Source organism: Aplosporella prunicola, assembly GCF_010093885.1.
Source record: "Aplosporella prunicola CBS 121167 unplaced genomic scaffold K452scaffold_18, whole genome shotgun sequence".
Lineage (NCBI taxonomy): Eukaryota > Fungi > Ascomycota > Dothideomycetes > Botryosphaeriales > Aplosporellaceae > Aplosporella > Aplosporella prunicola.
In genome coordinates, this window is record NW_022983546.1 from 593,256 (window position 1) to 613,010 (window position 19,755).

Genomic DNA, 19,755 nt, shown 5'->3' on the forward strand with positions numbered 1-19,755 from the left:
GAGATGGTGGGCGTATTGATTGACGGGGAAAAGTAGTTGAAGGAGCGGTGGTAGTGGTAATGCCTGCAGCGCGGTATGTAGAACGGTGCTCGATATCCTGAACGAAGTAGTTGTTGTTAGGTAATAAGAGAGCTGAAGCAGTCACAGAACATGAACTATAAGTAACCTAGGCAAACAGACACGGCGATATATATATAGAGAGAGAGGCAAAACTCTTTCGTTGGTGACGACGACGATGACGATGACGGAAGCTCTCGCTCCACGCATGGACCGCTCGCTGCTTGCTCATTTCATACATATGCTAGCAAAGCAAAAAAAAAAAAAAAACACAAAGATGACAGATGACAGGATATATGATAGACAGAACGCTCGCTTGCTCGCTCGCTTTGGCGCACCCTGAACCCAAAACCAAGATAATCCGTACCGAACCGTACCGAACCGATGTGGTGCCCTAGGGGATATATATGTAGAAGGTGGAGATTGATGAAGCCGTGGATGAATAAGGTAAAAGACGGATAAAAACGCTGAAACGACGGAAATTGGGTGGTGGTGAAGTGGTGGAAAGCTAAGATGAAGGGTAAAGTAAAGGCAATGCAGAAGAAGAAGAAGACGAAGACGAAAAGTGTTGGTGCTGAAGAAGAAGATAAAGCTGGCTGCCGTGGCGCGTCCGTGGGTGGTTGGTCGTCGTGTAGTAGCCTACTACAATAGCCGTCCGTCCCTAGGGGGTATTTGAAGAAGTGGTGAAGAAGTCGCAGACGCAAAAACGCAAAACGCAAACGCAAAACGCAAGACGCAGAAAGACGAAGGAAGAGATGGTATGAAACGAGACGATGGGGGGAAATGAGACCGGGGGTTTTTGCGCCGCCTGATGCTAATTGCATGCTTGGTATGCTTTGATGCCGGATGCTGGATGGATGCTGCCTTGCCCTGCCGTTTGCCTTGCCAGGCCTTGCCCTAGTGGATATAGTGGAGAAGAAAACGCTGCGCATGCTGCCTGCCTGCCCTAAGGTGTGGGGTATATGAGAAGAGAAGTGCAAGATGCTGGTAATGGTGGTGGTGTGGTGGTGAAGAAGTGAAGAAGTGACGAAGTTGTGCGTCCGTCCGTCCGTCCGTCCGTCCATCCGACTGGAGGAGGCGCAGGAGGAAAAAGAGGAGGCATAAAAGCGCGCTTAACACAAGCCCGCGAAGAAGAAGAAGAAGAAGAAGAAGAAGAAGAAGAAGAAGAAGAAGAAGAAGAAGCGCCCCTACGACGACGAGCTCTCGGCACTACTGCTCCCAGTGCGCTGGCGCAGGCGCCAGCCAAAGTTATGCGGCACCATTTCCCGGGGGTCGATGAGCTCGGCGCCGCCGCAGTAGGGGCACGGGATGCAGAGGTCCATTTCGGGGACGCGTTGGCAGCGCGGCAGCGCGCACACTGTGCCCGTCTTCTTGGCTTTGGGGCACTGGTCGATGGGTTTGCGGAAGTGGTGCGGGCAGTCGTATTTGTAGATGTGCCAGTGACACATTGTGCGTGTTGTGTGCTTGTTGTTGGTGGGTTGGGTTGGTTGGCTGGCTTGGGCCTTGGGCCGCGGGTCCGGTGTCCGGTGTCCGGGGCCGGGGTAAGGTGACCGACCGGGTTGGTGTTGTTGTTGGTGATGGTGTTGTTGTCCTGGTGTCCTGGTGGTGTGCCGCTTGCTTGCTTGGATGGGAAGAGAAGGCCCTGATGGGGTCGAGACTTGGCTGGGTTGGACTGGACTGGGTTGGACTGGACTGGGTTGGACTGGACCTCTGCGCCTGGGTCTCGGTACCGGTGCTGAGGGTTGTAGGTCGTTGCTTGCTACGATAGCTGCGCGAGCCCGTATGGCTGGGTAGGGCGGGTGGAGATTGTCGACGGGATGTTACGCCGAGATCCGCGAGCAAGGGTAGCGAGGTGAGCCGTTCGGGGGAGGATGGATGTAGGTCTTCTTCTTGTCTGGGAGGACGGCGGGGGTGGGACGATGCTTGTTGACAAGGGCAGGGAGCTTTGAGGTATAGGAAGTGGAACGAAGAGAGAAAGGAAGAGAAGAGAGAGAGAGAGAGTAGAGAAAGAAGGAAGGATCGATGATGATGATGTGGGAGGGGGGACGATCCTTCTTAGAAGCTGCTGCTCGTCGTCGTCGTCGTGGTCATGTATAGCAAGTCTTCTATTGGCTTGGGAATTGGCTCGCTCATATATCATTTGCCTTCGCCACAAGCGCAAGTAGAGGGTGGGCAGCCACTATCTGTAAACAATCAGTGTAGTGTGGCCGGAGGGTGGCTCTTGAAAACCCTCTAGCAGCCACACGGCTACGTCTCGGAATAGGTATCCGAAGGCCAGGAAATGACTACGTTTTTTCAGGAGATGCTCATTTTCCCAGACGTGGTCTTGCACAAGGCCGGCGAAGAATGCATGCGAATAGCCCAGCTAAGTCATCTCTTTGCCGTAAAATCACCGACCCTTCTACAGGGGGGTGGGGGGGTATCGGCCGAAGAGTGCCAGAAAAGCCCGTTGGAACCCGTTGGGTGTTTTTTTTCTTTTCTTTTTTGCGACCTCCTGCTCTCGCCGAAGCCCCAAATTAGGCTGGCCGTTGTTACTAGCACCACGCTCAATTTCCACCTATCTCACCGTGCAAAGGGGTTCCACAGTGCCACTTCGGTCGTGTTTCAAACACAGACGCCCAATCTTATTCTGCAAAGATCGTCCGAATCGGCGCCGCGCACGTAACAGCCTGGAAGCCACTCTCATCTAAAAATATGGCTTTATTCCTGACGTCTCTTTGGCACACTGTCAAGGCATGCCAGAAGCCTAGTTGGAGAAGGAAGAAGCTTTTCCTTTGTTTTTTTGCCCCTCCATGGCCGGACGGAGAATGCTTTGCCCTCCTGATCCTGATCCTCCTCATGCATCCGACCCAAAGGCGACCTTTGTTGTTTCGCATGTGAGAGAAGGGCCATTTTGCTTTTATCAGCGAGGTAACGGAGAAATTTTAGCCTTGATACGGATCATCTTAGGTAGAGTGTTCGCGGCGGCTCTTTCAGGTGATGGATTTCCTTATTTGGACCATGATAAGAAATCTAAGCATGTCTGCGGTTTAGCCCCTTACTTGGTGGAGGCCACAACAATGTATGAGGAGCAGCAGCATGGCAGATCAGGATTGCCGTCATTACGAAGTTACGAATCGTCTCGGGCGAAGGTTGCTGAAACGGCACTTGCCCCAAGCGTTTCGGCATGTGAAACCTCGCGCCTTCGTTAGAGGCCGTCTGCAAGGACCCATTCGTTATGCGACTTCGGGTGATCGACAGTGGGGGCTCTTGTAGCCTCACCTCTCACCACTCGGGGCCTCAACCTCCAAAATGTGCGGGCGCTTGGCAACGGCGGGAAGGATTCCTTTCATTATCTATCGGCCTGGCCCTACCTATACGACCCAAAATCTCGCTACCACTGCCCGTTTCGTCATATCCAATATCCAATCCGCCCGTCCTCCAGAGCGCCATCGATCTTCAAAAAAGGAAATTCGACCACGCCCGCCCCGAGTCTCGCCCTCCTCCTCTCTCATCCTCTCTCTCCCCACTCACACAACAGGTACACTACTACACACACGCACACAAACACACACCTGCGTTCCAAAGACACGACACGACACGACACGACCAACCCACCCTCGCGCACCCTCAAACCGCAAGCCCAACACCGTCACACGGGCAGCCTCCGACGCACGTCACAGCCCCTCCGCGCGCCGCGCCCACTATCCCACGTGTGTTTTCGGCATGCCCCAAAACGCCCTCTCTCACAACACTAGCAACACCCCCAACGCTGAAGACACGCCGAGTAACGTTGCAGCATGTACCACGCCCTTCCAAACGATGCAGGTTTCTACCGTCCCGGTCCTCGCTGCCGACCGGTCGAGAGCCGCCGGCTGTGCGACGCTGGTCACCAGATCCTCTCCTTCGCTGTTAGGGAACGAACTCTGTCAGGAGAGCCGTCTCTGATGTTTTTTCGCGCGCAATGCTTTTCGCCCATTCACCGTCCAGCTTTGTTTGTTTGTGTGTGTCTAGACACTCGCGCAAAAGAAGCTCGTTCAATTGGCTTTACTGCAAGCCCCGTCCCGTTCCCGAGCGCACACGTTTCGGCGTTGCAACCGTCTCATGCAGGGCGCCGTGATATGTGTGCATCGTCATGGATGATGTGGCCCTGGCCCCTAAAAAAGAATGCAAAGCAAATTGCCAAGCAAAGAATCTGTATTACAGCACGCTATCCGGTTATTGGTATTATTACAAAAAACCTCCCTCCAGTCGTTGCCAAAGTAAAGTGCAAGAAAACTCTGGACTAACCTAACATAAACGCATTGCATTCTTTTCTCGCTTCCGCCGTAACTCGTTCCCTGCTACCTCCATTCCATCATTGTCGATCTCTGCCGTGTAGAAAAAAGCCGTCCAATCACCCCTTCTCTTCCCCTTGTGTATCGATCAAGACCGAAAGATGGCGAGCACCACCGGGCTCCCAGGAAAGGTTCAGCGTCGTGCTGCCGTCTCCAAGCCAGCCGGAGAGAACAGTGGGTGAGAAAAAAAGCCGCAAAAAGCCTGATCGGAAAAGGAAAAGAAAAACAAGAACTTCAAACTACCGTGCGCGTTATAACTGGGTATATTTCGGTGCATCATTTGCTTGGATTCGACGTGGTGATCTGAGTGAAACGTCCGAGTCCGTCGATGAGAAATTGTCCGTTCGCCGCACCGTGAGAGAAAACCGACTGTTTGGAAAACCCTGTAGTGGTCAACGCGCTGTTCATGTCCAGAACTCTGCGTCCACGTCATGCATAAGGGTTCGATTAACGCTGGCGCGGTCCCATGCCGGCCGCACTTGCCACAAGGCTCTGCTTGACGATCATTTCCGCGGCGGCGGCGGCGGCGAGCCTCTCTTTCTGCCTGCTTCTGTCTCTCAGGTATCTCTCTGCCTCGGGCCGCATGCGGAGAATACGCAGGATAATGTCGTCACTCGGTTCTGCCTGAGCTTCCTTCCTCTTCTCTTCCTTGGCCCTCTTCATCGTACCCAAGTTGCGACTCAACATGATCGTCTTAGTCCTGCGCGTTGGCATTCCCATCATGCCGCCACCAAAGGTGGGACCTGAGGGAGCACTGAGACTGGGCGGTGCTGAAAGCCTGTTGGCACGTGCAGCCTGTTCCTGTTGACGGTGAAGGCTGGCAGCAGCCATCGACTCGGAGGTACGGATGAGGTTTTCGGTAGGCTCAAAGTAGAAGAAGTTGAGGTTCTGCAGGTCGTGGTATTTGGGAGACTTGAGGATCTCAAGCGGGACACCAGAAGCGGTACCCGTTTCCTCATCGACGGCGTGGAAAAAGTCGAAAAGCATTTGTAACCACTTGAAAACAACGTCCATCTCCTGCTGAGTGAGCTGCTTTTGAGTGGAGAGCTTGTCACTGAGCGGAGGCACCAGCAAACTCTCAATCGTGGCAAGGACTTCCTTCCACAGTCGAGACATGACCATGACCATGGCGCTATCGGTAAGTGTCTCCTTCATGAGAGCAAAGTTGTCATTGAAATACGCGAACAGAGGCTTCAACGCATTCATAACTTCCGCTGTAGTGGGTGGCATTGCCATCGTGTTGGACCGGCCTCGCGAAAAGTACGAAGTGACTGCAGAAACTGTAACACCGCGATTGAGAAGCGCTTTTAGGGCACGGTAGGAAAGACAATAGTGAATGTAGGCCGAGAGCTGCATACTTGTTAATGGTTTGATCCTGTGTAAGAATGAAGGAACTTGCCTTGTCAGTGACCCTGCGGGTCATATCACGCTCTGCCCTCTTCAGAGTCCTGAAAGACTTGCCGAAGTAGAACTGAATATCATCTCTCTCGCCTTCCATACTCACTCGGAGAAGAAGTCGGCCTTGAGTATCAAGGTCGAGCCAATACTCACGGGGCAAGAAGTCACGGAAGTGGGAGGGATCTAACTTCAGCGAGGTTCTTCCAACACAATCATGGTCACCTAGGGTATCCCAGTCCCAAATAGTAGCAATGATGTTAAGTGGCCCCTGAGTGGTGATGTCAACAGTTTCATCCCAACGGGGACTGAGACTACCGTAGACCACACGAGTTTTGGCAAGGCGCTTTTGGTACTCATCACCCAGCACAACATAGGGGTCACTGAGACCGTTCATATCGCAAGCCTTGAGGTCCTCGGCTTCGATGATCTTGATCGTGAAAACATACTTGTTGATCTTCGGCTGTCGCTGGGCTGGGGTGGGAGTATTCTTCTGGATAACTTCAGCGCAAGCGTCGACGTTGACCTCGTGCTCGAGCTTGTCGAGCTGTTGCGTGGCGTATTCAATGTTGTTGAGTTTCACGAGCGACTCGCGTGGTGTCAGCTTTGTATACGGAGTAATCGCCAAACTGATATGAAAACTTACTTCAGGCAAGAACTGGTACGGTTCGATCTTATCTTGCTGGTTCCAAGCATTCTTGGCCATCTGCATCCATTTCTCCTGCCTGGTCTGGCTCTGAGCCGCTTCTTGCTCGGGCGTTAGTCTTTCCATCTCCTTGCTGAACGTGCCTTCGACAAGCTCGCAGTATCGGGAAAGTGCCGCACAGATCGACTTGGAAGTGGCTGTCATGAATTTAGCATACTGAACGTCATCGTCCCAGTTCAGGTTCACAATCTGTTCAATGCTCTGGTTGAAGGAGCGGAACATGTCAATGACAGAGACACTGTGACGCTCATCATCCGTAGCAATCTGGTCGGGGCCATCGACACGGACGGCGAAGTTGTCTTGCTTCACGGCGTTCTCGACCCAGTTGACTAGATTGGCATCAGTCATCTCAATCCAGCGCCATACGAACTCCTGCAGGAGCTCCTCGAGATGGAAACCAAATGGTTGACTGTAGCCGTATTAGCAGTGAAAGTATTTTGATAGACAAATACATACTCAGGTAGCGCGTCTGCGTGGATGCGACGGATTTCAACCAACTCGCTGTACAGGTCGAACCCATCCTGGATGGGAATCTCATCGCCAGTTTGATGAGCGACGTCCATGATGTGGGTGACCAGATCTCTTGCATCCGCCGCATATGCTGGAAGCATCTCTTGGACAAGCGTGTTCAGGGGATTGACACTGCGAAGCTAGTTAGCGGGGGCAGACTATCTTTTGAGGGTTTTGCTCACCCCATGATTTCTGGGTTCTTGCGGTATCTCTTCTGGATTTTTTCGCAAAGTTTGATCACTGCTTTTCCGAGCTGTATCACATGGAAGAATTCCCACTCTTCCTTTTGGTCGGGAATTTCTTTCGCCAGAATCTCACTGTATACCTCCCCAGCTCGTTTCTTCAGGCCCTCTTCCAGCTGTTCGGTGTAAACGTCGAGATCATCAACTGTCTTTGAGAACAAAGGATCGTCATAGATATGGTTGGTAAGGACGAACATAGTCGGTCCGATGGTAGGGGGCTTGCTGTCGTAGCAGAACAGCATGAGCTCATAGAGTTCGCGCAGCAAGCCGTCGTGCAAAAGTGAGAGGGTTTGCTGCTTGAGAACGTAGTCCGCAATGGTCCACTTATTATGATCAAACATGGTCGTTTGCAGCATTACGCTTGATCTGCTACGCCTGTGATTATGCTCGACAGGTGGGGACTTGATGAACGTGAAAGCCTCATCGAGCGTCTCCAAGGTGATTTCCTGGTGTTGGTATTTTTCCCTGATGACATCCAGGAACAGAACCAATCTCGAGAATTGAGGCACGCGCCAGCGCAGACCAATCTCAGTAAGCAGCTCGGTCGATTCTCTGGAGAAAAGTTTTATGGATTGCATATCACCCGTAGGGCTTGAGGGCTGCAGCTGTTGATCTTCCAAGTCGTATGTGAGGGCCTGCTTAACCACAGCGCGATAGAATGATCTCGGGTCTGGAGGGATGAAGACATAGGGAGTGCTACCATCCTCGTTAGTCTCCCCACCATCGTCGAGATTGAGGGAGCTCATGTCAACGGGCTGATCAATGACATAGGATGAAACACCGTCTGATGCCTCAGACATCTTTCTAGAGAGCTCCGAATAGCCGGAATCAGGGCTAGTTGGGGCACCACCGGGCTTGAATTGCGGGAGACCTCCACCAGAGCTTTTGGCAAGGTCTGGGCTCGATTGCACAATGGCCAGCATCATCTGTGACAAATCAGGAATTTCCGTCTTCTTCCAAGCTTCATATGCTTCCTCCGTGTCAAAGTCCTCGTGACTCAATGTCTGCCGTGTGTTGAGGCTCAGATTCGTCTGATAAGTCTTGAGATCTTGCAATGCCGCTTTCTCGGTCCAAATGTCCCTCTTACTGTTGACATCTTGTTGCACTTGAGCATAGGGTACATTGAAGATGCGCGAGACTATGAGCACGAGCGGCATGTCCTTCACTTCATAGCTCCGGGGCACCTCAACTTCGACAGTTGTGCCTCCTCCTTGACTGTTTCGTTGCGACGGCGCGGAAAGATCTTGATCGTGCATCAACAGTTTCCTCTCCATTGTCTGCAGCCTCGATGCAAGCTCCGGGCGGTCCTTTTGCCAATCGTGATCCTTCAGGGTGGAGCTGATGATGCGGATGAACAGAGCAACGTGGCGATCAACCATCAGCCTCCAGCTATCGTCCTCCGGAGCCTTGCCCCTCTGCAAGACCTTTGTGGAGTTGGAGAAGAAGATGAGCAGCAGATCCTCAACACGACGATCGCTCTCCATGCTTTTCCTGAACTTGGGGTCCTTCATCTCGTTCAAGAAGACGGCAAAGGTCGACTTGATGACGGGGTCCCGGTATTCAGGCATTCGCTCGGTGCCCTGCAGGACGCCGGTAAGGCGTTTGTCCAGAGCCTTGATGAAGCCATGGGGGAACTTTGTGCTCTTGCTGTCGCGTATCAGGGAGAAATCCTTGACCAGGTCGGTGACGGAGGTGGCAGAGCGGTAGATGGGCTTGGGAGCAGCAGCGGGCACATGCTCCATACGCTTGGCGCGGGGCTGGAGGAGGTAGGCGAGGTAGGCGACGCGAAGGGCGTACGTGTAGGCGTCCTGGGGGCTCACGACGCGTTTGCGGGGGTACGAGGAGCTGCGGCGACTCATGCGGTCCTCCTGGACGAGGGAGCTCATCCGCCAGCGGTTGTTGCTCCGCGAGCGGTTGTGCGACGAGGTCGACATAGCGAAGGTTCAGCGCGAGTCTCAGAGGGTGAAGGGAGGGGCGCGGCGCATGTCACCCGAGCGAGGCGGCTCCTGCACCTTTGGAGGGCGGCGAGAAGGAGGGAGAGCGAGACTGCACGCGGCCGAGGGGGGTGGTGGCGAGCGGGCGGGCGAGGAATTTGCAGCAAGGCAGGAGAGCAGGCGAAGTGTCGCAGGAGAGTAGCAGCTTCTGCGGTTCCTCCGTGACGCTGCGTTTCAAAGAGCAGGGGTCCATATCAGCCCTGTCGTTCGGCGTCAAGCCAGCCGCTGATCCACGTCACCCACATCCGAGCAACCACTTCCACACCGCCGTCGTTGTTATTAAATTGCCAGCGTGCCCGCCCTGTGGCCCAGCCCGTGCGCCGTGACAGCGCGCACCATGTCGACGTCAACACCTGCCGACAAGCCGCGCCTCACCGAAGAGGAGAAGAAGTCGAACCACATTGCCTCGGAGCAGAAGCGCCGCCAGGCCATCCGCCAGGGCTTCGACCGCCTTGCCTCCATCGTCCCCGGCATGGAGGGCCAAGGCCGCAGCGAGGCCATCGTCCTCGAAGCCACAGTCAAGTACCTAAAGGAGCAGTACACGCTGCAGCAGAAGCTGGTGGCCCAAATCAAAGCCCGAGGCATCGATCTTTCCGACCTTGAGCTGCCCGAAGGCTACCTCGAAGCAATCGAGAACCCCGTTGCCCAGAACCTCCTTGCCGCCGAAGACGACCACAGCGACGACAAAGTAATTTGACTTGTCCGGACCCTGCTGCTCGTCTTGGGCCGACTGACTATGCTTCCCAAGGCCCATCCCCTCACGGCCGCCAAGAGACGCCGCAGCATGTTTTCCGTGGTTCCGGTGACTATCACATGCACTCCTCACTTTGTAACCACAATGACTTCCACCTTAGGGAAGCGTACGCTTTGCTCAATGTAGGCGCTTTTCTAAGATGGTGAAGATCGGCAAGGACCTTTACCAAGAGTGCCGTAAATTAGAGCGTGTCCAAAAGAAGCAAGCCCCAAAGATGTGTTCGGTGAGTGTATGTCCCTCTTTCTAGAATGCTTTAGCTATCATTAGAAAACACCTGACTGCGGCGGCTAAAGAACAACAGGTCGTCATCCCACACATCCACCAAACCTCACCCGACTACTGTCTCGGACGTCACCAAGCCCAACGACAATTGTGTCAACGATTCTTGCCCTGATCCTGTACCCCTGGACCACGGTATTGTCAGCAAGTTCAACCTCACCTCTAACGGTGACGAATGTTCCAGCGACCAACGACTCATGGAGCCTGTCTATCTTTCGGAGCTCGACGAGTATGTGCAGCAACTAGTTAGCAACTGTCCCGACATTGAGAAGAGCATGGACTCCATGCCTGAGCCCGTGGGAGTATCCCAATTGCCCGCGAGTGATCTACCCACTGTTCATCCTTCCTTACCTCAAGCTCAAAGTTCTGTTAACTTCATGTTCCAAAATACGATTGTACCATGGAACGCAAAGCCGACTGGCCTCGAGAACGTAGTTAGTCTTCTCTCGAAGCTGAGTATCACTAGCAAGGCCATATACTCCACTCTCGATGCCGACGAAGATGCTGGCTTGGCAATGGAAGCGAATCAATGCAGCCATCCACTCGCACTCTCCGACCTAGAAGAAATGCGTGGCCACATTGGACAAATTGCGACCTCACTTCAAGATCTGGAAAAACTTTGGTGGGGGCTGGAGAAAAAGGGGAGCTGCACCCGTCAGTTCAGAGAACGCATCTCGTTCTTGACAGGTCAAGCTATCGAGAAGAATTGGCCGGAAACGAAGGAAAACGCAGCGGCCAGATCCCAGGACAGCGCTCAGTTTGGCGGCATACCAAATCTCAACCACGAAGTTTCTGCTGTCTCTTTAGGGAACCCGAGTGGATTTCCCATGGTCGACCCGAAGACTACTATACGTCTCGTCCCGCAGTCTGCTGAGGACTTTGATCCTTTTGTCGGTTCCGGTCCGTTTGATATTGAAGGCTCTCTTACCATCCCACAGTCTGCTAGTGGTCGCGACCCCTTCGTCAGGTCCAGTTCGTTCGATACTGGTGGATCTCTCGATCCATTTGTCAGTTCCGGTCCATTCGACACCAACGGCTCTCTCGTATATCTTCCAGGGCCGCGTAGCACTCAGGGCTTAACGGGAATGCCCGCCTTTAGGGGTTCAGAGTATGGCGGGTCTAACTTCATGGCGACGTCCTTCGGACGCTCGAGCACTAATTTGCTGTCTGATTTCCTTCACTCTGAAAATGTCCGGACTGAAGCACCAGCTGAAGTGCCGGGAAGTGAACACACTAGCGTCGCTCAGACAGACCGAACTGAAAAATTCGCCCATGAGAACGGCGCTTTGGCACCTAAGCGTCAACCTCGCTCCAAGAAAGTTGCGGACAAGGACCTCAGTCCCCCTTTGAGAAGGAGTGGGCGCTCAAAGGGCAAGTCAACCAGCGCCACTACGCCGGCCAACAACCGAAAGAAGGGTCCCGGCAGAGGAAAACGCCCAAACAGCAAGATGCCTTCAAAGCAGACCCAGAGCGTTACGACTGCCGTCAACGATTCGGCCCCGGAGACCGAACAGCAGCCTTTCGCCTCATCTCAGGACATGGCCGACTCTGGTCTACGTCGTAGCACTCGCATTAGGAACCTTTTAGCTCCAAGCAGCACGACCCCGATGCAGACGGTAGCAACGGAAACCCGCAACTCAAGCCTTATGGGTTCCGGCAACAGTACAACCACTACGTCTGGAACGGTCCGCAAACGTGCGGCAACGCGCCCTCCCTCTACTCCAGGCAGTGCTAACAAGAGAGGAAGGACTCGTAGAACGAGCAGCATGAACAACTTCGAAGAAGCGAGTGGCGTGAGTGACACATACGATGCTGGCGGTTACAGCAGCTTTGGCAGAACTAGCGCCTTCAACAACAACCAAGGTACCGGCGACGCAGACACCTTCGGTCGTCCCAACGTCGGCAACAGTGTCGGAAGCTACAATGGTTCGAACAGTTTCGACAGCCTGGGTGGCTCGATGACTACCTCTTCCGCCAACGGTTTCAACAGGGACCTTGTTTCTCCTTTCGGTCCCCCGAGGCCCTCAAGCCCTCGCGGCACCCTCGAAGCATACGCACGGATTCAAGCTGCGCGCCAGGCGATCAGCACGGTTCACGACGCTGAAGGCAACACGCAACCCTGGAACAAGGTCCTATCGGCTGAAGAGATGAGAACTCTAAAGGGTCCACTCTCATGGTCTCCTCAAAAGGAGAACGACACAGCGCCTCCCGGTACTTGAATTTGAGGGTATGTGATGGTGGCCCTGGTTGAGCGGGATTCTCGAAGTGCAACAACCAATTTGAGTATTCGCCTTGGCCGTGGATGAACACTTGAATATCAACTGGGGCTTTAGAGGCAAAGAGGGTAGACGGACATGGACTTCCGCTTTCTCCTTGGAGAACTACGGCAGAGCGGTCGTCGACATCCGTGACACGAACCTTTTGTCGCGAAGCGAGGGGGACGGACGCAACTGTGGTCCGGGGGCTCGACGGCTAAGCGCTGCCACCGCGCGCGCAATGATCGTACTCTGCCGCCCTGGAGTCTCCTCACCCCATACTTTTTTGTTTTCTAGTTTCCTTCCTTTTTTTTCTTGCTGCCCGACGATTACGACCACTTTTGCTTCCGAAACTCGATGGTGGATCATGCGGGTCAATTCCCCCACTGCTAGGCTCGAGACTGCTTTCCCCCCTTCTTGCTTTCCTGCTTGCTTCTGCTCTGCTTTTCTTCGTGCCTCTGCTCTCACGGGCCCGACAGAGGCGCGATGCGCGAGTAGCTGGCTAGCCATGTACAGTAGTCCGTAGTCGCCCCCATAACGAAATAACGACACCAGCACAGCACAGCACGGCACATGCATACGCATATTGTCTGCTCGTCTGCTACACACTCTGCCCGTTCACTTGCCTGCTTCTCGTCGCGCTCCTCGTCTTCTTACCTAGGTACCTTCCACATCAAAGTGCCCAGCCCAGCGCGCACCGCAATACGAGGCTCCGAGCGCACGCCCCGCACCCCCACCCGCTCCCTCCCTAGCACTAGCGCCCCGCGCGCCCGCGCATCCCCGTCCGCCCGGCTGCCACGGCCTGGCCTGGCCTGGCCGGTCTGTGGCCTGCGTGGGGGTCTCGGACAGCGTCGACTCACCGTGGGTTGTTGTTGTTGTTGCGGTGGGAGAGGGAGAGGGCTTGCGCCCTAAGCTGAGGTGCTGTATGTGTGTACAATATGTATGTATGTACCGGGACGGCACGGCTTGCAGCGCCCCCGCACGCACGCACGCGGCCGGCTTTGCCGGGCTGCCCTGCATGCATGCATGCGTGCGTGCGTGTGTGTTCGGCAGATAGACAGGCAGGCAGGCAGGCAGGGCACCGGCAGTTAGTGCCCTACCTACCTGCACAAAACAGCAAGGCCAGCAGCCAGCGTCTTGCGAGATGATGGTGTTATAAGACGTGGGAACGAAACAAAAGCCCGTTAGGGTGAGGCTTGCATGATGGACGTTGGCTGCGGCAGTAGGGTAAGCTTTACTCAGCCTTACATGGCATACCTACCTACCTGGGTATCTCATCTGTGCTGGTCTTTCTTGTCCATCTAGATATTCATTCATTCATTCAATCGTCGTTCTCATCATCACCTACGACATTGTCAATACTCCGACCACTGTCAGTTACTTAAACCACCTATGTACTACATACTACTGCGTACCATACCATCGCTAGGTACCTAGTCACCACAGCCGTGCCCCCGCCTCCTTTCTGTTCCAGCCGCGCCTTACAGTACCATACCTGCCTATTGTACCAAGCCAGCCCTATCTACCGCCCCTACATCAGCACCACTCCCACCGCCTGCCTACAATACCCGCCGCTCTTGTGCCCGACCACCCGACGCAGCACCAAGACCATTGCAATAACCACGGCGCACCCGCTGGCCTCGGCGCTACAGCAGTAGCAGCAGCAGCAGCGGAAGCCAGAGCCAGAGCCAGAGCCAGAGCCAGGCACGGCACGCCAGGGCTGAAGCCTCGGCCTCCACCGCCGCCGACACCGACGTAGGTACACCGCTCGCCGCACCCCGTGCCTGTGTCTGCGCCACTGCACTGCCCACGCGCCCGCTCGAGCATGCCCTCAGTGTCAGTGCCGTCAATGTCGTTAATGCCAGTGTCAATGTGCACAGGGCAGCACTGTCGGAGGTTAGGTATTGCATATTGCACGCGAGCCACGGCATGCCATGCGTTGCGTTGCGGTGCGGTGCGGTGCGGTGAGCCGCAGAAGACGGAATCTTCGAAGTTCTCTCTCTCTCTTGCTGTCTGTCTGTCTGTTTGCCCTGTCCTGCCCGCTCAGCCCTAGTCTACCGCGCCGTCCACGTTACTATACCGCACCTTACTGCACCACACCGGCGTACTAGGAGTGCTATAGTAAGTAGGTATTGCAGGACCTGACCTCATGCGCTTCACCGCCCCGACCATGTCTGTATACCGTGCCGTGCAGTGCTATCCACCACCACCACCCAAAATTTTAATCCATAGCACCCAACCCACCCCAACCCATCCAAGCCCATTTAGATAAACGAAACCAAAAAACCAAAACCAGAACTCAAAAAAGAAGAAGAAAAAGGAAAAGAAAACGTCGAACAAACAGAGGATATGGAACGCAACGAACCCGAATATAACACCACACCACACCACACCACACCACACAAAGCAGAGCAGAGCAGAGCGCGAACATATCTTTTGCTTGCGTGTGTGAGTGAGTGAGTGAGTGTGTGTGTGTTTTCCAATACAGCCCATGCCCATGCCCATGCCCATGCCCATGCCAGTGCCAGAGCCAACCAAGCGAGCGAGCGAGCGCGAGAAACCGATCGAGAAAAAGCGAAAGTGAAAGAGGGAGAAAGCAAGAGAAAGAGAACGAGAAAGCGAGAAGACATGCCTGCCTGCCCACGGCGGCGCAATTGTCCCTGTCCCAGCCAGCCTAGCTACCCATCCATCCATCCATCCGCTTAAAAAAGAAAAAAAAGAAAAGAAAACTAAAACGCCCCCCCTCATCCGTCCAAATGCAATAATAGGTAGTAGTAGTAGGTAGTAGTAGAAATAGGTAGTATATCCGCAATGCGTGTGTAGTGTGGTGTGTGCAGTGCAGTGAAGCGTGCGTGACATGGTATGATGCAGTACAGCAGTACGGTATCCCCCCTCCCTCGCTCCCTCCATCGCTCCCAAAAAAGCAGAGAAGCAAGCAAGCAAGCAGCAAGCAAGCAGCAAGCAAGCAGCAAGCAAGCAGCAAAAACATAAGCGAGTGAGTGAGTTTTTGTTTTTTTCGCTCTCTCGAGAGGAACCAACCCAACCAACCAACCAACCAAACCAACCAAAAAAACGAGAGAAGAAGGGAGAGAGGGAGGGAGGGAGGAGAGGAGGGGAACTACGCCCATTGTCTCGTCTCGCTGAAGGGCAGCGAGCGAGAGAGAAAGAAAGAAAGAAAGAAAGAAAAAGCCCAAAAGCCCAAAGCCTCCCCAAAAAAAAAATACCCTGCCGCCGCCGCTAACGGGAAATAAGCCAAAAAACCCCTATACGTAGACAGCTTTTTTGTGAACCCTTGGGGGGCGAGGCTCGAGAGAGTACCGTACCGGTATCCATCCAGACAAACAAGTCGAGGATAATAAAAAATAAAAAATAAAAGTCCTTCACGTTGGTTGCATCACGGTCCCGCTCATAAAACCCCAAAAACAAATCCAGAAAAAAACATTTCCCTTTATCCCTCCCCACCACCACCACCACTATCATCGCGCCACGCCCGCGCCCTTTTTAATCTCCGCCTTCATCGCCTGCAGCTTATTATGCATGAGCATAAACTCGTCGCGCTGCTCCTGCGTGATTTCAGCCATCTTGCTCAGCCGCAGGTGCAGCTGCTGGTACCGCGCGTAGTAGCGCTTGAACTTGACGCTCAGGTCCACCGTCTGCCGCATCGTCAGCGTCGGCTCCGGCGACGCGCTGTCTGCCGGTGACGGCGGCGTGCGCTGGCTGGGGCGCTGCTGCAAGGGCCGATGGCCCATTTGCGAAGAGCGTGACGATGCGGCCGACGAGGTTGTGCTGGATGCCGTCGAGTATTGCGGGGTCGACGTCTGCGTAGGCTTGGGTGTTTTGCTGGCGGCGGCGGGCTTCTTGGTTGCAGGACGCGTGCTTTCGTTGTCGTGGTCCGGGGCCTTGCGCTTGATAGGCCTGTCGCCGCTAGCAGTAGCCGAAGCCTTGGTAGAGAGCGTGGTGCCGGTCGTCTTGCGTTGCTTGACACCGGTATCGTGCTTATGGATGTCGTGGTCCAAGTCGTTCGCCTTGCGCTTGAGCGTGCGATCGGAGTTTCCAGGCGTGGATTTGCCAGCATGCGAAGAGGACGCAGAGAGTGCCTTGTGGACAGGATGGTTGTCCTCGAAGTCGGAAGCGTTAACGGGAGGCGAAGCACTGAGCGGTGAAGGGTTCTTCGGCTTGTTGTCCTGGACTCTCTTCGTGGTGGTGAAGGGCCTTTCCGTAATCTTTTGCTGGGTTGCCCTTGGCTTGGGTGGCTTCTTGGGAAGCGCGCTGCTGGTGCCATTGGCTGGTGGCTCCTTCTTCACCACGGGCTTCGCATCCTTCTCCACAGGCCTTGCCTTTTCTTGCTTGTCCTGTGCAGTACCAGCGGCCTTCGCAGCGGTCTTGCGCGCTTCCCCGGTCGTCGTCTTGGCGACTCTCTTGGCTGACACACCCTTGCTTTCCTTCTCATCCTCTGTTTTCTCGCTCTTCTTCGTCTTCTTCGGCGCCTCCTTCTTGAGGGACTTGAGCAGCTTCGGTCCGACGCTGGGTGTCGTCTTCTGCACCGGAGCCTTGTTCAAGCTGAGCTTCGAGAGCTTGATTCCCTTCCCGCGATCCTCCTCCGGCAGCAACAGTTGCCACGGCTTCTCGTCCGAGCCCAGCCTCTGGCGGTCGAAAGCCTTGATGGCATTGTCAATGGCCGCCTGCCTGTCCTCCTGGGTCGGGTACGGGAACTTCCACGGGTCGAGCTCCTTGAAGGCCTTGTCTGTCAGCTTCCAGCCATCGGCCTCGGACTCGCGAGCAATCTTGGGGAGGACCGAAACGAGGTTCTCCTTGGAGGCGCGCGTCTTCCGTACAAGGTCCTGGGTCTTTGCGGGCTTGATGGCAAGCAGATGCAGCAGCGGGATCCGGAGAGCTTGTTGGATGACGGGGAGATGCGACGTCGGCGCCGAAGTTGGAGCAGAACCAGGCAGGGGGGATGTCGCCGTCGATCCAAGAGCGGGGCTTGGTGGATACGACGATCCGACCCTGCCTCCCAGGACGGACTTGCCCTTCCCTACCCTTCTGGGTATCTCACGCTTGGTGTTGGCGAGGAGTTCGGCGTCATCGCCCATGGTCATCCTGCGACACACGACTATGTAAGCGATCCGAGACCAGGCAGTATAGGGGGTACCGAGATGGCTTACTTGTGCGACTCTTTCTCCTTCTTGATCGACGCCATGTTGCTCTTGAGGGCCTGCAATGCCGCGTCGGCCTTTGCAGTGACCTCTTCGGCTCGCTGTACCGCGAGCCGGTCCTCCATGAGCCCAGCGAAGCGCAAGTCGCTCTTGCCGTCGGACGTGTACAGCTCGGTCCTGAAGCGTTCCGCCCGTGTTTCAAGCACATGTTTCGTCTCGCCGTATTTGAGGACCTGGGAGCGGGGAGTGTCAGCATGCGGGCGGCAGACGCAGACGAGAGTGGGAAAGGACTCACAGGATTCCTGCCGAACAGCAGCTGCGGAGGCTTTCCATTGCGGATGCTCTGGAGCAGTTCGTCGAGGATATCCTGCGTCATTTCCAGGTGCATGGCGGGGACGAGCTTGGTTGGGTCGTCGATGCAGGCATCCGGAGCCCCATGAAGAGTCAGGCCGGCAGGCGAAACAACGGCGGAAGCCATGGCAGCGGTGTCTCGGGAGGGTGTCGAGAGGGAGAGAGTCGGACTTCAGGCAATCGGGAGGCGGAGCAGCGAAGGCACACCCGCGAGGGCCGCTTCAGCAGCAGACGGGGCGTGCAATTGGAGTGCCAGTGTGCCGGACGGGGGTTGTGGTTGCGAGGAGTCGACGACAAGCGAGAGAGGCAGGACGGTGGAAGAGGAGTTGGTAGTCGAGGGAGGGTCAGAGCTGAAGGCGTGGTGTGGTGGTGGTGTGCTGGCGGGCGGGTGTGCGGGCGGGCGCGGGCAGCACTGGCTGGCTGGCTGGCAGGCTGGCAGGCTGGCTAGGCTGGGCTGGGCGAGGAATGCGGAGGTGGACGGTTGGAAGGCGAGAGACGGGCAGCTAGGCAGCTAGTCAGCGCGACGTCAAAGGGCCGACCGACGCGACGCTCGGGGCCGGCGCCACTGTTGGGGCTCGAAACGCCGTGATCAAAGAGATTCCAGCCCGTCGTACACACGCGCGCGCGTGCTTGCTTGACCTGATGGATTCCTTTGATCATCCTTGCATGCCGGAGGTAGAGTGTAGACGAGCCGACGGGCCTAACTATACTATCTACTTAGTCCCATACTACCTAGTCAGTCACGCTCTAATAAGTCTCCTCCATTCCCTTCCTCTCTCTCCGTCACGTGTGTCAGACCATTCGACTCTCAATAATTCCCGCATCCCAAGGACGGTGTCTTGTCTCATCCGCCTTCTTTGTCGCCCAAGCCCTATTGGCTCCCCTCCCTTCCTTACAGCTCCTACTTCTCAAAAAGCAACTTCCGCCCTGTCAGTTACGCAACATGTCTTTCTCCCCCCCCATTCTCATTGTAGCTTCGTCTGCACCCACGCCGCCGCTTTCTCGTCGTAGCTCTGCGGGTAGCTCGAATGCACTTCTAGCGAGTCGCCACCAGCACACACCGGGTCCCCAAGATCGCAGTAGGAGCGGATGCGATCCGCGTAGGTCTTGAGATTCGCCAGCTGTGCCGTCGTGCGGGGGAAGAGCTGCAGAGAGATAAAGGAAGAACCCGCCCAATCAGCCAAGCTGCCACTAAAAAACAAAAAAAAAAAAAAAAAATGAAATAAAAAAAGAAGCGACGGTATGTAGGAGTCTACTTACGCCCTCCGCGGTCGCGGTGCCCTGGTCGTACGGCTCCCCTGTCATGTGGCGCGGGTCGCCATACCAGACGACAGCAGCCACTGGCCGGAATCAGCAAGTAGGTAAGGTAAGGTAAGGCGGAGCAATTCATTCAGCAGCGCCGCCGGAGCGCACATACCGTGGTCACCGATCTCGGTACTCACTGGATCAGTCTCGGCACCCATGTCGCCGCCCCCGCCGCCAGCCAGCGCATCGCCCGTGACATGCGCGCCCTGGACAAAAGTACCACTATCAGCTACGGGCGTCTTTGCCGGGCCCTCGGGGCTTCCGAGATGATCAGGGCGGAAAATCGGCTTCACTGACCTGCGAATAGCCCAGTAGCACAACCTTGGATTCCGGGCATTTGCTCGCATACGTCGTTAGCTGGCTGATTGTGGCTTCGTAGCCTTGGGCCGTCGACTCGGTATAGTCGACTAGATACGCAAACGTCAGAATCTGTTT

General features: G+C 55.3%; 8 protein-coding genes across 8 annotated transcripts in view; 2 read left to right on the plus strand and 6 right to left on the minus strand.

The window, feature by feature from the left end:
- Positions 1–83: 83 nt before the first annotated feature.
- Positions 84–1,214, minus strand: K452DRAFT_59298 (uncharacterized protein). The gene has a single exon (XM_033546880.1). The coding sequence runs from the start codon at positions 1,119–1,121 to the stop codon at positions 291–293; it is 831 nt and encodes a 276-aa protein (XP_033395722.1). The 5' UTR covers positions 1,122–1,214; the 3' UTR covers positions 84–290.
- A 3,182-nt stretch (positions 1,215–4,396) lies between these two features.
- On the minus strand, positions 4,397–9,373 carry K452DRAFT_289406 (uncharacterized protein). The gene is made up of 5 exons (XM_033540821.1): positions 7,167–9,373; positions 6,931–7,116; positions 6,415–6,883; positions 5,773–6,357; positions 4,397–5,723 (listed from the first exon to the last, which is right to left on the minus strand). The coding sequence occupies exons 1-5, from the start codon at positions 9,158–9,160 to the stop codon at positions 4,821–4,823; spliced, it is 4,137 nt and encodes a 1,378-aa protein (XP_033395723.1). The 5' UTR covers positions 9,161–9,373; the 3' UTR covers positions 4,397–4,820.
- A 181-nt stretch (positions 9,374–9,554) lies between these two features.
- On the plus strand, positions 9,555–9,917 carry K452DRAFT_231161 (uncharacterized protein; the record flags this gene model as incomplete). Its single annotated transcript, XM_033537146.1, has 1 exon — positions 9,555–9,917. A coding segment is annotated over one exon (363 nt), but the record flags the coding sequence as incomplete, so codon positions are not given.
- A 275-nt stretch (positions 9,918–10,192) lies between these two features.
- K452DRAFT_59364 (uncharacterized protein) lies at positions 10,193–12,553 on the plus strand. Its single transcript, XM_033546881.1, has 2 exons — positions 10,193–10,203; positions 10,276–12,553. The coding sequence occupies exon 2, from the start codon at positions 10,451–10,453 to the stop codon at positions 12,470–12,472; it is 2,022 nt and encodes a 673-aa protein (XP_033395725.1). The 5' UTR covers positions 10,193–10,203; positions 10,276–10,450; the 3' UTR covers positions 12,473–12,553.
- On the minus strand, positions 12,503–13,181 carry K452DRAFT_289408 (uncharacterized protein; the record flags this gene model as incomplete). Its single annotated transcript, XM_033540822.1, has 1 exon — positions 12,503–13,181. A coding segment is annotated over exon 1 (314 nt), but the record flags the coding sequence as incomplete, so codon positions are not given.
- Positions 13,182–14,519: 1,338 nt separating this feature from the next.
- K452DRAFT_59380 (uncharacterized protein) lies at positions 14,520–15,701 on the minus strand. The gene has a single exon (XM_033546882.1). It carries the CDS (start codon positions 15,416–15,418, stop codon positions 14,705–14,707), a length of 714 nt encoding a protein of 237 aa, XP_033395727.1. The 5' UTR covers positions 15,419–15,701; the 3' UTR covers positions 14,520–14,704.
- A 283-nt stretch (positions 15,702–15,984) lies between these two features.
- Positions 15,985–18,142, minus strand: K452DRAFT_310368 (uncharacterized protein; the record flags this gene model as incomplete). The annotated part of the gene is made up of 3 exons (XM_033543326.1): positions 15,985–17,608; positions 17,674–17,897; positions 17,960–18,142. 3 exons carry the CDS (start codon positions 18,140–18,142, stop codon positions 15,985–15,987), a joined length of 2,031 nt encoding a protein of 676 aa, XP_033395728.1.
- Positions 18,143–18,831: 689 nt separating this feature from the next.
- Positions 18,832–19,755, minus strand: part of K452DRAFT_289411 (carbohydrate esterase family 5 protein) — a 1,454-nt gene continuing 530 nt past the window's right edge. The window contains exons 2-5 of the mRNA XM_033540823.1: positions 19,618–19,727; positions 19,433–19,526; positions 19,276–19,355; positions 18,832–19,160 (exon numbers count right to left, since the gene is read on the minus strand). Coding sequence (XP_033395729.1) covers positions 18,981–19,160; positions 19,276–19,355; positions 19,433–19,526; positions 19,618–19,727 — 464 coding nt within the window. The 3' untranslated portion in view covers positions 18,832–18,980. The remainder of the gene's footprint in view (positions 19,161–19,275; positions 19,356–19,432; positions 19,527–19,617; positions 19,728–19,755) is intronic.

Bases quoted from the DNA above. Each gene is read 5' to 3' on its own strand.
- K452DRAFT_289406 (XM_033540821.1), bottom strand. From the start codon at position 9,160: ATGTCGACCTCGTCGCACAACCGCTCGCGGAGCAACAACCGCTGGCGG. The intron at 7,117-7,166 runs GTGAGCAAAACC...CTAGCTTCGCAG, and splicing joins AAGAACCCAGAAATCATGGG to TGTCAATCCCCTGAACACGC. The intron at 5,724-5,772 runs GCAAGTTCCTTC...ACAAGTATGCAG, and splicing joins CCCGCAGGGTCACTGACAAG to CTCTCGGCCTACATTCACTA.
- K452DRAFT_59298 (XM_033546880.1), bottom strand. From the start codon at position 1,121: ATGGACGGACGGACGGACGGACGGACGCACAACTTCGTCACTTCTTCA.
- K452DRAFT_59364 (XM_033546881.1), top strand. From the start codon at position 10,451: ATGGAGCCTGTCTATCTTTCGGAGCTCGACGAGTATGTGCAGCAACTA.
- K452DRAFT_59380 (XM_033546882.1), bottom strand. From the start codon at position 15,418: ATGGAGGGAGCGAGGGAGGGGGGATACCGTACTGCTGTACTGCATCAT.